Source organism: Strigops habroptila, chromosome 11 (assembly GCF_004027225.2).
Source record: "Strigops habroptila isolate Jane chromosome 11, bStrHab1.2.pri, whole genome shotgun sequence".
In the NCBI taxonomy this organism is placed as follows: Eukaryota; Metazoa; Chordata; class Aves; order Psittaciformes; family Psittacidae; genus Strigops; species Strigops habroptila.
In genome coordinates this window covers 9,739,197-9,754,082 of record NC_046360.1, presented here as the reverse complement: position 1 = coordinate 9,754,082, position 14,886 = coordinate 9,739,197, and the positions used below count along the sequence as shown (strand labels likewise).

Below are 14,886 nucleotides of genomic sequence, written 5' to 3'. Positions count from 1 at the left end.
TCCCCAAGCGCAGCGATCACCCAAGGGAGCCACATCTGTGTCCTCCTGGTCACACAGTGCAGATGCTGGCTTGTCCCAGCTGTGCTCTCCTGTGATGCCAACACATGCAAACTGCCCATGACCACCACTTGCCCAGTGCCACTGTAAGAAACAATACAGGGGAAAAACAAACTGTCAAGGTCAAAACCAGCGAGAAGCACTTTTGTGATAGCAGCTGGGTGACACTTGGTGGGATGTGTTAGTCAGGGGTTTAATAAATACACAGAAATTATAGATTCATGTAACGGTTTGGGGACCTCAAAATCGCACCTGTTAAAATAGTTCAACCCTGGGCCAATTGGCAAAAAGAACCCAAATAAAACCATTTGGATTTGATGATCATTATAATGAATTAAAGGCCATTCCATCCCGTAGGAAGGCGTCCCTTCACTGGCTCTTAGTGTGGATCCAGCATCCTGATGAAGGCAACCGCCGGGCGGGGAGGCTCGGCTTCATCCTCAGCCTTCGTCCAGGACACCCAGCTGTGCCCGGAGCTTCCCGCAGCCCCGGAGCCCGCTCGCCTGCCCGGGGGACAGCGGTAGGGGGGGCCGCTGAGCCGGCAGGAGCGCGGCCGAGCTCTATGGTGCCGTCCCCGGCCATGGGAGCCGAGCGGGAGGCGCAGGCCTGCGCTGAATTCTACGGGGCGCTGGGTATCGCCCAGCCTGTGCTCTCCTGCCTGCAATGCCTGCGGCAGTTCGCCGGGTAAGAGGACGGGCGGGGAACCCCCGGTATCCCCCCAAGGGATCCCCAAGGGTCCATCGGGAATCCCGCGGCGTGGCGCCCCCGAGCATCCCCCCGGGCGCGTGTATCGGCATCCACCAGCGCGGGTACCCCGAGCATCCACCAGGCGCGGATATCGGCATCTCCCGGGCATGGGTACCCCGAGCATCCCCCTGGGCATGGGTTGGGACGGAGGGAGGGAAGCTCGGCTCGGTATCCGGCGAGAGCCCCCATTGCCTCGCAGCCTGCTCTGCAGCAGCAGGGCACCAGTTCATAGGATTTTTCGGGTCTTTCTGCCTCCCCCTCCCCCCCCGCCGCCCCGCCAAGGGCTTGTATTAGCCAGAACGGGCTCGGTTGTGGACTCCGAGCTTTTAGTTCCCCCCCACAACCAATGCAATGCTGAGTGCAATTAGGAGAGAGGATTATCGCAAGCTGGGGCACCCCAACCCTAACCCCTATCAAGGTGCGGCACCCCTACTCCAATCCAAATCATGCTGGGGCACCCCCCCATCCAAATCTCCACCAGGGCATGGCACCTCCACTCCAATCCACATTGAGCTGGGGTCCCCCTACCCCGATCCACATTAAGATGGGGCATGCCCACCCTAATCCCCACTGAGCCCAAGGTATCCTCACCCCATCCTCATCCTGTTTCAGGAGTACTGCCAAGAGATGCAGAGACAAGCACCTGGAGGAGGCTCTGCTGCTGTCACGGGCCCTGAGCGAGGGTCTGCAGGCACTGGGTGACGCAGAGGCACGGCCCCTGCTTCGCTGCGTCCTGGCTTTCCAGATGGAGGCAACCGGCAACTCCAGCTCCTTCCAGAAACTGGAGCAGGTCCGTAATGCAACCAGCAGGGCTGCAGCTTCAGGGTGGTTATTAGCCATAAGTGCAAGTGATGATCTCACCCAGCTCTGCTTGCTGTGGCACAGCTCTCGTGCAGTGCATCCTTACTGGAAAAGGGGCCTCGGTGGCACCACTTTGCTCCCCTGAAAGCACTCTGCAGCAGGTATCTAATGGGGTCTGGGCAGACCAGCTGACTCGGAGTGTCTCTTGGCAGATCGTGACCCAGCTGGCGGTGGGGAAGGAAGCCGTGCTGGCCCAGGAGGTAGGCACGCTGCTGTCCGGCCTGGCACTGCAGGGAGAGGTGAGAGAACCCCAGTTCTGTGGTGGCACTGGCTTTGCGGGGCCTTGGCTGGAGCCCATATGTGACAGGGACGTCCTGGTTTGGGCTGCCCGGGGTCCTTCGCTTCTCTTCCCACCATTCCGGGGGTTTGTCCTTGCTTACAGCTGGTGGCACGTGGCTGCCCCTCACACTAGCCCTTTGCTCACCCCAAGGACAGCTTCAGGTGCAGGCAGGACCCTCCTGCCCAAGGCACCGAGCCCCAGCATGTTCTCATGTGGGACAAACTGTCCTTCTGTCCCCACAGGTGCTGTCTCCTAGGGACCTTCAGTCAGGTCAGTCTCTGCTCCTTCCCTTCTAGAGGTTTCTCCCAGCCCACACCACCAATGCGCAGGACACCCCTACCCAACCCAGACTGGGTCCTGTGTTCTTGTGGGAGAGGGGACAGGGATCAGCCAGATCTGTGAGATCCCTGCAGAGACCCCAGTAGCACCCAATGGCTCTGCTCACCCCCCCGGGACAGCTGGAAACCAGACAAAGCCCAAGCATCCCCTGCATCCCAGCCCCATTCTCACCCTGCTTACCAGCAGCGCAGCCCTTGGCTTAACCGGGAGCAGGGCTGGCTGTGGGCAGCGCCAGGGGCTGATGCTGTCCCCTCTCCCGCAGTGTGCCTATTCATGGACGAGAGCAGCCTGGGCCGGCAGCACTGGCGGCAGAACCTGGCCCTGCTGCTGCAGCGCCTGGCCACCACCCTGCGCTGGGTGCTGTGCGGCCAGCCCACACCCAGCGGCACTTGGGGCTACCTGGTCATCAAGGTGAGAGCCGAATCTGGGAGCAGGGGAAGGCTCAGTCCCTGCAAGGGCTGGCTGGGCGTTGGCAGCAATGTGCGGGAGGGATGTAACACATACAGCCTCTTCGAATGGCCATCCGTGGGGAATCACAGCTCTTTCAGAGGTGAGGGATACTGACAGCCATCCCCGCGGGCCCCGTCCCTCCTGCTCCTCCAGGCCTGCCTCCAGCTCTTCCAGGTGCTGCCGAAGGACGTGGCCCCCCTGGTGTGGAGCGCAGAGGGGAAGAGCGAGACCCTGCAGAGCCTCTTGGGGCTGCTGCTGGAGGTGGTGTGGGGGAAGGTGCGTATGGCCCCAGGGAGGGATGGTGCTGCCTGGCCCGAGGAGCAGAGCAATGCCATCCTTCCTGGGTGCTTTCCTCATTCCCCTCCCCGAGGGAAGCTGCGGGGACAGCCCCAATGTCTGGGGTGTCCAAGGGACCCTGTGTAATTGCCCATATGGGCATGGAGGGGGTGGCATTTTGAGCTGTTCCTTTGCCTCCACTGCAAGTCCAGGCCCTGAACAAGGACACAAGGCTGCTGGTGGGCACAGCCCTGAGCATGCTGGTAAACATGGCTCCCCAGCCTGAGCGTGGGGCCAGCGCCATGCTGGGCCTCTTCCAGCTCCTCAAGCAAGGTGCGTGCTCCATCCCGAGCCAGGGATGGCCTCTTGGGATGGGGATGTCATGGAGAGGGTATGAGGGGACAGAGACCAGTGCCACTCACCAGCAGTTCAAGCTGGACTCTGCTGCTCTGTCTGGCTCTCAGGGTCACTCTGGGATGAGCTGGGGCAGTTTGCATTCAGAGTAGTGTTTGGGTTTGCCATCTTTCTGCCATCCAATGCAGCCCTTTCCTACCAGGCACGGGGGAGCTGAAGTTTGGGGAGCTGGCAGTGGAGACCCCCACGGTCCTGGAGCCAGATGGGCTGGAGAAGCTGGTGCTCACCAGAGGTTTGCTGACATGCTGCAAGGTGGACATCCTCAGCTGCCAGCTGGAGAGCTTCACACACAAGGTAGGAGAGCTCAAACCCAATGGCCAAGGCTTGGAGAGGGCTGGCAGCCACTGGTGGGGTTTTCTCACCCTGTAAAGCCAGTGCCTGCCTGCTCCCTGAGTCACTGGGATCCCACAGGCCTGCCTGCTGCTGGATGTGATCTTTCCCACTATGTGTGCCCTGACCAAGGAGCAGAAGGACTGCCACTACTACTGCTTCCAAGGTAGGAGACGATGACCTCACCATGGTGGGGAGGTTTGAAAGGTTCACTGTGCTAATGCTGCACGGAACCCCCATGGCACTTCGTCTTCTCCCAGGGAAGATGCTTTATGGATCCTGGTTGCTGTTTTGAAAACTGATACTAATTTCTGCTCCAGCATGATGGACATTCTTGGGCTCTTGTGTGCCTAACAGGGAAACCTTTCCCATTGCACATGTGGTCCTTAAGCCCAGCAGCCTGTGCCAGCTCTGCCACAGACAAGTCTCAAGGTGAGGATTGCAGTGGACCTCTGTTCTTTTGCAGCCTGTGCCCTGTGGCTGCAGCGCCTGCGGGATACTCTGCCTGCTCTCTGGTGCCTGAAGGGAACCCGCATCTTAGCCCAGGATGCCGAGCTCCTCCAGCAGCTCCTCCAGCTGGTGTGGAGCAATGCTGAGACCCCGGTAAGGCCAGGGTGCTGCAGCAGCCAGACACAGCCCTTGACCCAGCTCAGCTCCTGTTCCCCCACCCATAACACACCCCAGCCTGTTTCAGCTCCCTAAAGCCTGTTTCAACCCCCTTGCCTGTGTCTGCCCTCTGACAGGGTAGAGGCACCCCCGGTGCTGAGGCTGGGACACTTGTCACACATGGCCTCTGCAGGGCCATGTCCCAGTGCTTCGCCCTCCCCAGGCAGCACCCGCGGGTGCAGTCCCAGCCTGTCCACATCTGCTGGCCCACTGCCTGCCATCCCCACATCCCAGCTCCTAACCCCGTGGTTCCCAGCCGGTACTGAAAGTCCACAGCCATGGGAAAGCAAAGGGTCTTTCCTGACACAGCAAGACAGGAGAGGGAGCCCACCCTAACCACTCCTGCTTACTGTCCTGCCCCCAGGTGGAAGGGGTGTCTGAGTTCATCCACAGCTCCTTCCGACTGCTCCTGGAGATCTACCACCTTGAGTGCCAGCACTTCCAGGACCAGGAGAGACCCCTCTACCAACAGATGCTGCAGAGGGTGGTCTCGATGCCATGGCAAATCAAAGCCAGATATGTGCCCCTCTGTGCCATCGTCCCCTATGTGGGCAGCCAGCAGGTAGGAAAGGTGGGGGGACGGGGAGGTTCTGTCCCAGCTGCCACTGCAGCCGGGGTGGCACAGCCACTGTCTGCTGCCTGTCACCTCCTACCCAGCTCAGCCATGCAGGCAGGCAGTCTTCCCAGCCAGAGGGGCCCTTTTAGCAGCTCCCAAGGGACAGCATCCTTGGTGGGGTAGTGAGCTGCAGCAACAGCGATGCATTCCTTCCCTCCCAGTGGGGACGGAAGCTTTGCCTGTTGGTGCCCACCAAAAGCTGGCCAGAAACCACTTGGGATACCAGAGATGCTCGGTGCCATGGGTGACCACAGTGTAGTCTGTACCCAGATCTGTCCCCCACCACATGCAGCCTTCACTCTGACAGGATGATGAGGGTCGTCTGCCTTTCTCCCAGGTGCTGGACACCTACCCGGACCTGCCACAGCACCTCCTGAGCTGCCTCTCCACCAACCACCTGTGTCCTGCAGCCGCCGAGGTCTACAGGGCCCTGGTGCGGCAGCAGTGTGCGGAGCGGCGGGACGGGCAGCGGGGCTCGGAGGAGGCTATGGTGGAGCGGTGGGCGCTCTGCTGGCTGCCCCTGCTCTCCCAGGCGCTCTGCTCCCCCCTGCCCATCCTGCAGAGCAACGCTGCCAACTACCTGCTTGCCTGGACCCTGCGGCAGCTCCCAGCCACCCAGGCACCTCTAGCCGCCCGATTCAGTGGCCAGGACACGGCGTCGCTCCGGGCTTGGGTCTCCCTGCTGAAGGCACAGAAGAGCGTGGCGGGGGCCCTGCCGCTGCATGGCGAGGCACTGGAGCGGCTCTGCTGCTGCCTGGGGGCCCGCGAGGAGGGGGTGCGGCTGGCGGCAATGGGACTGCTCTGCTGCAGCCCCAGCACCAACCAGCCCCTCTCGGGCACCGAGGTGCGGCTGCTGCGGCAGTTCCTGCCACTTAACCTCAACTGTGACTCCTCTTCGTTCCGGCAGCTGCTGCAGGCAGCAGTGAAGAAGGCACTGGTGCGGCTGCGGGACAGCTCGCTGGCCCAGCTGCGAGGGAAGGAGCCCCAAGGCACCAACCCCAGCGAGGGAGAGGGGCAGCTTGCACAGGCAGTAGGTGAGGTGGCCACCCCACAGCCTCCATCACAGCCCCGGGGGATGCACATCGCTCACTGCCATGCTCTCTGCCTGCAGGCTTTGTGGAGTGGCTGCTGCAGCTCAGCATCGCCTCGCTCAGCCCAGGCTCCAACTTCCAAAGGAAGAAGACAGGTCTGCTCCTCCTGTCCGCTGTGTTGGAGACCTGCACAGACACCTGGAGCCCTGACAAGAAGAAAGGCCAGCCCCCACGTGAGTATGAGCATCACCCCTCGGCTGTGGGGTGCTCTCACTGACCCTGTCACACCGCCCCATGTCCCCACCGCAGGGTCCATGGCCACGCTGCTGAGCTACGCCAGGCAGAGCGGCTGCTGGGACTTCTTCTCCCAGCCCAATTTGTTGGCACTGCTGAGCTGCTTGCAGGACAGCACTAACGAGGTGAGCCTCGTAAAGATGAGGTGAAATCATAGAGATGCCCACCTTGGCCCTGAGCAGGCTTGGAGGCAAAGTCCGCCATGCTTCCCTCCTGCCCTACTCTGGCTGCTTTCCTTCTTCCCGATCCCCCTACCTCTCCTGTCTCGGCAGATCAGGGACTTGGCCTCGGAGCTGCTCGTCCGCTACTTCCCCCCAGTGTTCCCTGAGCCCATCGCCCTGGCTCTCTTCCAGCTGGCCCAGGACACCCTGGGCAGCCCCCGAGTGCAGGAGGCTGAAGCCGGAGCTGTGCTGATGAAGACCATCCTGCAGAAGTACAAGCTCCCAGCCCTCCCCTCCCCACAGTGGCACTGCAGCCCCTGAGAGCGTGTCCGCAGCACTGGTGTCTCACTGCGTTCATAGCTCAGGGCAGCAATGGCTTGGGTTTGAAATAGCCTTGCACTGGGGAGCTGGACTGGGCTGCAGGAGCTGCATAGCACAAGACCGACAGAAAACTACCTCATCCTCACAGCAGCATCTTCCTTGTCCCCCCAGGTCAGACAGCAGCACCATGAAGAGCCTGGCCCTGGAGGCTAAAGCAGCCCTGACTCTGCCCAACCGAGGTCTGTGCTTCGCTCAGCACCTTCTGCACATGCTGCAAGCCCAGTATGCTGTGGCGCGCCAGGACCTGCTGCAGGCAGCAGCCACCACGCCAATGCACGGTATGGCCCCAGCCAGGCAGGGCAGCAGCTCTTGCAGCAGCTCTTCTCCCTGGGAATCTGGAGCAGGCAGGAATCGCCCAGGCAGGAATCGTGCAGGCAGGAATCGTGCAGGCAGGACTGAGGCTACACTCAGTGCTGATGCCTTGTCCTTGCCTCAGTTTCCCTGTATTGCTGCTCCGCCTGCCCAGTGTGCCCCTTCCCTAGGAGCCCTGCTCGCTCCCTGCCTGTGAGCCATTCCAGCTGCAGGCTGGGGCAGGGAACCTGTGACCAGAGCGGGTGTTTGTGCAGGAGCCATCGCAGCCCTGCGGAGGTGCCTGCTCCAGGTGCCGGAGGTGGCTGCCTCCATGCAGGCAGCGGAGCTGGTGCAGAGCTGGCAGGAGCTGCTCATCCGCCTTGTGACCACAGCGAGGGACATCACCTCCTTCCTCCTGGGTGCTCTGCAGAGCCAGCAAGGCCCTGGTGCCGATGAGCAAGGTGAGCACCTCCCCAGAGGGGAACCAGCCCCGGGAACCACTGATGCAGCCATCCTTGACCCAGCAGCCCTCCAGCCTGGAGGAATGCACTTTGAGCTCACTTCCGTAGCAGGGGACAGCAGTGGGGCCAGGCAGGGAAGGTTGGCCCAGGAGCGAGGTCCAAAGCAGGACATCCAGGGCAAGGGTGCTCCAGGGTGCTCTGGAAACTGCAGGAGCAGAGTGACTTAACGCCTTGGTTTGGGTCCCTTTCTCAACTGCATGCGAGAACAGCAGCAGCAGTAGAGGCTAAAGCCTTCTGGAAGCAGCAAGGCGTTTGCCATATTGAAGCAGCTGGGAGAGCAGGGGCTGATGGGGCCCTTACAGCAATGGCTCAGAAAGAGCAGCAGGGCAAAGCACAACTGCAGTCCTGAGCAGGACACATTGCAGGACAAGGGGCCACTGCCACTTGTGTGCACTCTGATCAGGGGACAGGGGGTCCCCATGAACCCCCAGCAGCATTCCCCTCCCTCTGCCCCACGCTCCCCACAGGCTCTGCCCCACTTAGACCAGGCTTCTCCCTTTCGCAGCTGCTGCCCCGTCGTTTGCAGACATGGGGAATGCCATCGGCTCCCTCATCATGCTGGGGAAAGGCAGGGGGCAGGAGGACGAGGAGGACTCAGTCTTGCTGTCAGAGGAACACAGCCTGATCCTGACCTGCTGCTGGGTATCAGTGAAGGTAAGCACCCCTCCCCATAGCACTGGAGAGAGGGGCAGCCTGGCACAGCACCCACTACCTAGCCCACCCCACCAGCTGGTTCTTCAGCTAACCTTGAGACATTCACCCTCCCTATGGAGACACAAGGGGGAACCTCTGCCCTTACCTTGGACTGCCAGACCCATCCTCACCCCCTGCCAGGGAGGATGCAACCATTGAAAGCAGCCACCTCCCTGCCTGCCCTTATGAACCCATCTGGTTCCCAGGCACTGACAGACCCCAGCTGTGGCAGAGCCAGGCTTCCCAGCTTGCAGCCCTGTGGCCACCCGTCACATCTCCCTTCTGACAGCCACCCATCACAGCATCTCCTCCACAGCCTCACCAGATGCCTGGAAAAAAGCTATCCCTGCTACTCACACCTTGCAGCTGGCTGGGACACTGCCATGCTGCGGAGCTTGTGCATGCTCGTGGGCATGTCAGTAACACCAGCAACCAAGAGTGCCCATGCCGGGGGCAATGGCAGCACCCGCTGTGCTTCCCTGAGGCAGTGATGGTGGGGCAGGACAAGAATGGGGCAGCCCCGCTGTAAGTCCTGGTGACCTTCTGCCTCTTCCCAGGAGATAGGACTGCTCCTGGGAGGCCTGGCTGAGCTGCTGCTGGCCCCGGGGCAGCCAGCCAGATCGGGGCCCCTGCTGCCGCTGCCCACCCTGCAGATGGCCGCAAGGGTGTTCCAGGAAATCCTGCTGCGGTGCCGGCACTGGGTAAGAGCATCTCTCCCCCCCCGCCATGTCCCTGCCCCGGGCCAATAGCTGGGGGTTCTCACTGGTGTGCAGGGAGGGTGAGCACAGCAGGGTAGGGTCTGCTCTGGGGCAGGATGTGGGGCACAGCTGGAAGCCACATCTGGCATCCCAGTGTCAAATCCCATCATGTCCCCACACCATCATGTCTTCCTGCTTTCTTCTTCCCCTTTGCAAAGAGGTTTCTGGGGACTGTGGGGGACCTGACACTGTTCTGCCCTAGGGAGCAGTGGAGGGCTGCAGCACAGGCTTCACCAAATTCTGTGCCGCTCTGCTGAACCACCCAGATGTGGAGCTGCAGGCCATCCCACAGACCATGCTGGAGCAGGTACCGTGCTCATTCTGCCCCATATTCCCCCGTGCCCTGGGGAACCTCAGGGCTGTGTCCCTTTGTTCCCCCACCTTGGGGTTGCTGCAATGCAGGGTTGGTGCGGCCAATGCCCTCCCCTGCAGAGCTGCAGGCTCCAGCTGGCAGGTGTCCAGCCATATCTTAGGTGGGTTTTGTTCCTCAGGGCTTAGAAGCTCTGAGTGGACCCAGGAGCAGCTCGATCACACGTCGTGCCGCCGGCTTCCCCGTGCTCTTCCTGTGCATTGTCAGCGGGGAGGCCCCGGCACAGGCACGGCCGCTGCTGACCCACTGTGTCCAGACACTGCTGGCCTTGGCCAACACGGCCCTGCCGCAGGACTGGGACCAGACCCTCGACCTCCCGCAGGTGAGAGTGGTGGGCACTGACCTCCTGGCTGCTGTAGCCTGTCTGGGGACAGGGTGATCTGTGCCAGATCCTGTAAAGGGGGTCACGCTGGGTACCCCAGCTGCCCCATCCCTGGCAGTGTTCAAGGCCAGGTTGGACAGGGCTTAGAGCAACCTGGTCTAGTGGAAGGTGTCCCTGCCTGTGGCAGGGGGCTGGAACTGGATGAGCTGCCCGGCCCAGCAGGCTGAGGTCTGATGGCCCCTTGGCTCCCCCATCTCTTCCCCCCACCTTCCCTTTGCAAGGAAGCATGAACCGCCTCCCCGTGCAGTGATGCTGAGCCCCACACACTCTCCCCAGGTGTGTGCCCTCCATGTGCTGCAGACGCTGGTCCACGGCACAGGACTGGGCAGCGCGCTGCTCTGGCATACCACGCCAATGATGGCCCTGTCACTGCAGGGCCTGGGCTCGCCATGCTGGGCCATGAGGAACGCAGCCATCCAGCTCTTCAGTGAGTACTGAGGGGGAGAGATCTCGTGGGGTTCTGAGCCTGGCTGAGGCAAAGCGTGGGGCATTGGGCAGGGGATGGACGGGACCTGACGCTGCTTTCTGCTCCTTGCAGGCGCCCTCACGTCTCGGCTGCTGGGCCAGCAGTGGAGCCGAGGGGAGAGCTGCCCGGTGGAGGGGCTGAGCCTGCAGGCGTTCCTGGGGCAGCACCCACAGCTGGGTGCTGTCCTGCTGGGAGAGCTGGGGGCAGCCAAAGGGCCCATGCCAGCGGGGCCCTGCCTGCGCCCTGCACTCCATGCCATCCTCACCCTCCTGGCCCAGCTGCAGCCTGGTGCTGATGGCCCCAGCAGGTAAGGGGGCAGCGGGGATGCTCTGCCCCAGCCAAGGGCTCCTGCAGTGCGAGGTGGTCCCGTGGTGCTGGGGATGGCTCTGGCCTTTTGGGGGTTTTGATCCAGCCAAAGTATCACCGCGCAGTGTCCTTTTTGCTCCACAGCCCCTCTGATTGCTTCCTGGACCCGCTGCTGGGGCTGGCAGGGAGCCCCATCTATGCTGTGCGAGCGATGGCTGCCAAGGCACTGGTGCCCGTCATCCCACTGTCCCAGCGCCCTGGGTTCCTCCTGCAGCTGGCCCAGCAGCTCCCCACAGCACCCAGACAGGTCCGCTCACACAACGCTGTCCATGGGCGCCTGCTGCAGATGCAGGCGCTGCTGGCGCCCACCCTGAGCACCCATGGGTGAGTGTTCCTGCGCCATGCCCCTGCCCATGTCACTCTGCACCAAGATGCAACTTTTGGCCACAGAGTGCCCTGTGGTGAACAGTGCGGTGAGCAGTGGTGAGCAGTGTGGTGAGCAGAGCGGTGAGCAGCATGTCTCTCTGCAGGCTGTCGGCCGACGCGCTGCGCCCTGTGGCTCTGCAGCTGGAGGAACGTGTTTGGCTGCTGACCCCTGCCCAGCGCTGCCCGCTCATCCGCGATGCCTTCCTCCGGGTCCTCGCCCTCCTGCCTGCATCCTTCAGCCCCAGCTTGGCCCAGAGCATCTGTGATGCCATCAGCGCCGAGCTGGGCAGCCTCCTGCCGGGGGGAAAGCCAGGATGTGTCGAGCTGCAGGTATCACTGCCCGCCAGGAAAAGCATGGCCGTGGCCTTCCTGGCAGTCAGCTTGGGGTGGGATATAGGGACCCATCACTCAAGGCTGAACGTTGGAAAGGAAATCTTGGTTTTCTTCCAGGTAGGCCTGGCCGTACTCCACCAAACGATGGCCCGCTTCATGTGCAGTGAAGCAGCCCGGCTGGCAGATGGCGAGAGGATTGGTGCTGTCTGCTCACTTGTCCAGCAGTCAAATCCTGATGTCCAGCTTGCCATTCTGAGCTGGGTGATCGCCAGGAAGGAGGGAATGTGTGAGGAACTGGAGAAGGCTCTCAGGCTAACATTGCTGGTATGGCAAGGCTCAAAAGTCACTAAGTAAAGCAGAGGGTCCCCGATGCACTGCGCAGATGGGATCCCGGGTGCTCACTGAGAAGCACAGTGCTCCCTGGGCTGAGGGTGCACGGGTGCAGGCACTTGCCTGGTTGTGCTGAGGTTGCCACCGTGTGGTGCCAGGGCCACTAACCATGTGCCTTCTTTCCCATTGTCAACTAGGAGAGCTTGCGGTCGGTGCTGCAAGAGAGAAGGGACAAGGAGTTCCTGAGATTGTACCTTGAGGCTTTGCTGCATCTTTACAGAGACCCCTCATCGTGGTCCCAGGAAGCTTCCCATAAGCTCCAGGGCTCCTCAGCAGCATGCCTGGAGATGCTGCTGCACATGGTGGAAGCTGAGTGTCCTGGCCCCGACCTCCTCTTCCAGGTGCTATGTGCTGCCAGCCTGCTGCTCACCCACCGGTAGGTCCCTGCTGCTGCTGAGGGTTCAGCCTGACTCTTCCAGGAGACTTTTCCTCAGTCCTTGCTGGAAACAGAGCTGTGACTTCTCGTCTACCTGAAAGGAGGTTGTAGTGAGGTGGGGGTCGGTCTCCTCTCCCAAGTAACAAGTGATAGGACAAGACGTAATGCCCTCAAGCTGCACCAGGGGAGGTTTAGATTGGATATTAGGAAAAAATTCTTCACTGAGAGGGCGGTCAGGCATTGGAACAGGCTGCCCAGGGCAGCGGTAGAATCACCATCCCTGGAAGTGTCCAAACAACATGTACGTGAGGCCCTTAGTAACATGGTTTAGTGGTGGCCTTGGCAGTCCTGGGGTAATGGTTGGACTTGATGATCTTAAAGGTCTTTTTCCAAACAAGTTGATTCTATGATTTACAAATCACATCTTTGCATCTGGGTTCTGCAATCTCAGGGCAGCCGGTAGCTGCCATCCCCTGGATGGAGCTGAAGGTGTTCCTGAATTCCCTGTGCTTCCCTGGCCCCTGGCAGGTTTGGGGATGAGGACGGCGCACTGGTCCAGCGATGGTGCACGGCGCTGGAGGAGTGCAGCCGCTCTGCTGCGTGCGAGGAGCTGCGGCTGGCGGCCGCCCGCTCACTGCAGACAGCGGGTGCTGCTGTGGTGCGGCAGTCCCTGCGTGCTGCCTGTCCTGCGCTTGTCCCCGTGGCTCTGCGGTAGGTCACTGAGCACATCCCCTGGCCGCATACATCCCCATTGCCCATGGCTGCAGTGCATTCCCAGCAGCACTGCTCTTGGAGCCCCAGCCCCAGCGTGCTGCAGGTTAATTGACTCTCTGAAAGATGTCCCCTACAAAAACTCAAGGGGTTTGAAAAAAAAACCCCTCATTCAAAAATCACTAGCACCCAAGCCTACAAAACATTTGTGGGTGGCATTTTAATAGAAGCAACCAGTCCCTTACGAGCAGCAAATCACACTGCTGGGTCCCTCAGTCCCTGTTGCAGTCCCTGCCCTCCCAAGCTGTCACCGCTTGGGTGGTGGCTCTGCCTTTCACAACCCAGGAGAAAAGTCCCTCAGGGAAGCATTACCCTGGGAGGTCTCATGCTTCCCTCCCCTCCAGGCAGGCTGGGGATGCTCTGAGGAGTGCAGTGGCCTTCCCTTCCCTTTCCCCAGGCTGATAAACGTGGGCATTCACCTTCTGCAAGACGAGGAGCGGGAGGTCCGGCATGAGGCCGCGGGTTTCGCCAGCCTCCTGCAGCAGGACCCTGGGGAGCCGCTCCGCGACAGCTGCGTCTTTGTGCAGGACAACGTGGGGCTCCAGGGCCTCCTGCAGCTCCTCCTGGGAGAGTTTGGGGAGCACCCGGAAACCTTTGACATGCTGCTGCAGCACCTCCCCATCCTAGATCTCAGGGGCATCGTGAAGGAGCTGGAGGCCAACAAGTGAGTTGCCATACCTGAAGGCTAGGTACGAGGGAGCACAAAGGTACCATGGGACTGGACTTTGGCTTCACTTGTACCTCATCTTTCTCCCCTAGAGCCATCAGCCTATACAAAGAGGATGAACCCAATGTTTTTGCGGAGCCGGCTGTCCTGGCACGGCAGCTGCTCCCCATCCTGCTGCAGCTCCTGGAGAAGGCACCCACCAGCATTGCGCTCCATGCCTCGGCTCTGCACTGGTTGACAGCCGCAGGCCCCAGTGTCCTGCATGACCTGCAGTACTGCAAGCAGCACTGGAGCCAAGGTACGGCACGGCGTGCAGCCTTGGGACAGGCAAGCTGGTGTCCTTGTCCCCAGGCCAGCTCTGCCATGCTCATAGCTCCTTTGCCTGCTCTCTCTGCAGGGGCTGCTGCCCGCTGTGGGATGAAGGCGCTGGGCTGTGCCAAGCTGCACACAGCCGTGGCTGTGCTGCTGGTGAGGGCCCGGCTGATGGCACAGGTGCTGCAGGTGCTGGGGGAAGGTGCCACCACTGTGCCAGGGCTGGGCTGTGGCACCCAGGAGCTGGAGCAGGAGCTGGTGCTGGTGCAGGGGCTGCTGGCACAGCAGGGGCTGGCCCCTATGCCTAGCCAGGGCAATGTGCTGGGGGAGCCGGGACCACCATCCGGGGCTGCCTGACCGCTCCGGGCACGGAGCAGCATCACACCGAGCCCCACAGCCACGTCTCTCCAGTTGCTGAATGCTCTCTATGGCCACCAGCCAGGACTGCAGGTTTGGTGGTGTAACTCAGGGGAATCCCACTCGCCGTGCGGGACACACTCACTTTGTTCCCAGTGTTTTCTAACTCTCCTCCCCAAGGACATCAGTGCAGTATCGCCTTGGCCTGTGCTCCTGCCTGCAGCGTCCCTGCCCTCAGGTCTGGCTGGGAGGAGGGGACATGCTCCCTGGAGCTTTGCCCCATCTTGTGCTGCTCGATTCCCACCACCTTTTTTTTTAAGCAATGTTTTATCTCATGGTCAACCTGGGCTTTTATCCCAAATAAAGAGGCCAAGAGCACCCCCATTGAAGCCTTATAGTTTCCCTGCTTGGGTTGGGCAGGGGGAGAGGGGTAGGCGGCGGGAGCTGGGTGCATCCTGGGGCACCAAACAGCAGCTGGAGGGTTCAAACCCCAGATCCCAGAGCACACAGACCTCCCCGGCACCCAGCCTGGCAGGGGTGAAGTCACCCAGGGGTGGTTTGTGG

General features: G+C 61.4%; 1 protein-coding gene across 1 annotated transcript; it reads left to right on the top strand.

Moving 5' to 3' along the window:
• The first annotated feature begins 620 nt into the window (after positions 1-620).
• LOC115614113 (thyroid adenoma-associated protein homolog) lies at positions 621-14,706 on the top strand. Its single transcript, XM_030500429.1, has 31 exons — positions 621-741; positions 1,417-1,594; positions 1,818-1,904; positions 2,188-2,215; positions 2,547-2,695; positions 2,888-3,010; positions 3,223-3,343; positions 3,567-3,718; positions 3,836-3,920; positions 4,221-4,357; positions 4,785-4,982; positions 5,374-6,070; positions 6,148-6,300; positions 6,377-6,486; positions 6,634-6,794; positions 7,015-7,181; positions 7,470-7,655; positions 8,221-8,369; positions 8,966-9,109; positions 9,369-9,473; positions 9,658-9,858; positions 10,195-10,345; positions 10,457-10,691; positions 10,835-11,074; positions 11,221-11,446; positions 11,567-11,773; positions 11,977-12,215; positions 12,744-12,926; positions 13,384-13,650; positions 13,746-13,951; positions 14,051-14,706. The coding sequence occupies exons 1-31, from the start codon at positions 638-640 to the stop codon at positions 14,320-14,322; spliced, it is 5,661 nt and encodes a 1,886-aa protein (XP_030356289.1). The 5' UTR covers positions 621-637; the 3' UTR covers positions 14,323-14,706.
• The last annotated feature ends 180 nt before the right edge of the window (positions 14,707-14,886 follow it).

Bases quoted from the DNA above. Each gene is read 5' to 3' on its own strand.
- LOC115614113 (XM_030500429.1), top strand. From the start codon at position 638: ATGGGAGCCGAGCGGGAGGCGCAGGCCTGCGCTGAATTCTACGGGGCG. The intron at 1,905-2,187 runs GTGAGAGAACCC...CTGTCCCCACAG, and splicing joins GCCTGGCACTGCAGGGAGAG to GTGCTGTCTCCTAGGGACCT. The intron at 9,474-9,657 runs GTACCGTGCTCA...TTTGTTCCTCAG, and splicing joins CACAGACCATGCTGGAGCAG to GGCTTAGAAGCTCTGAGTGG.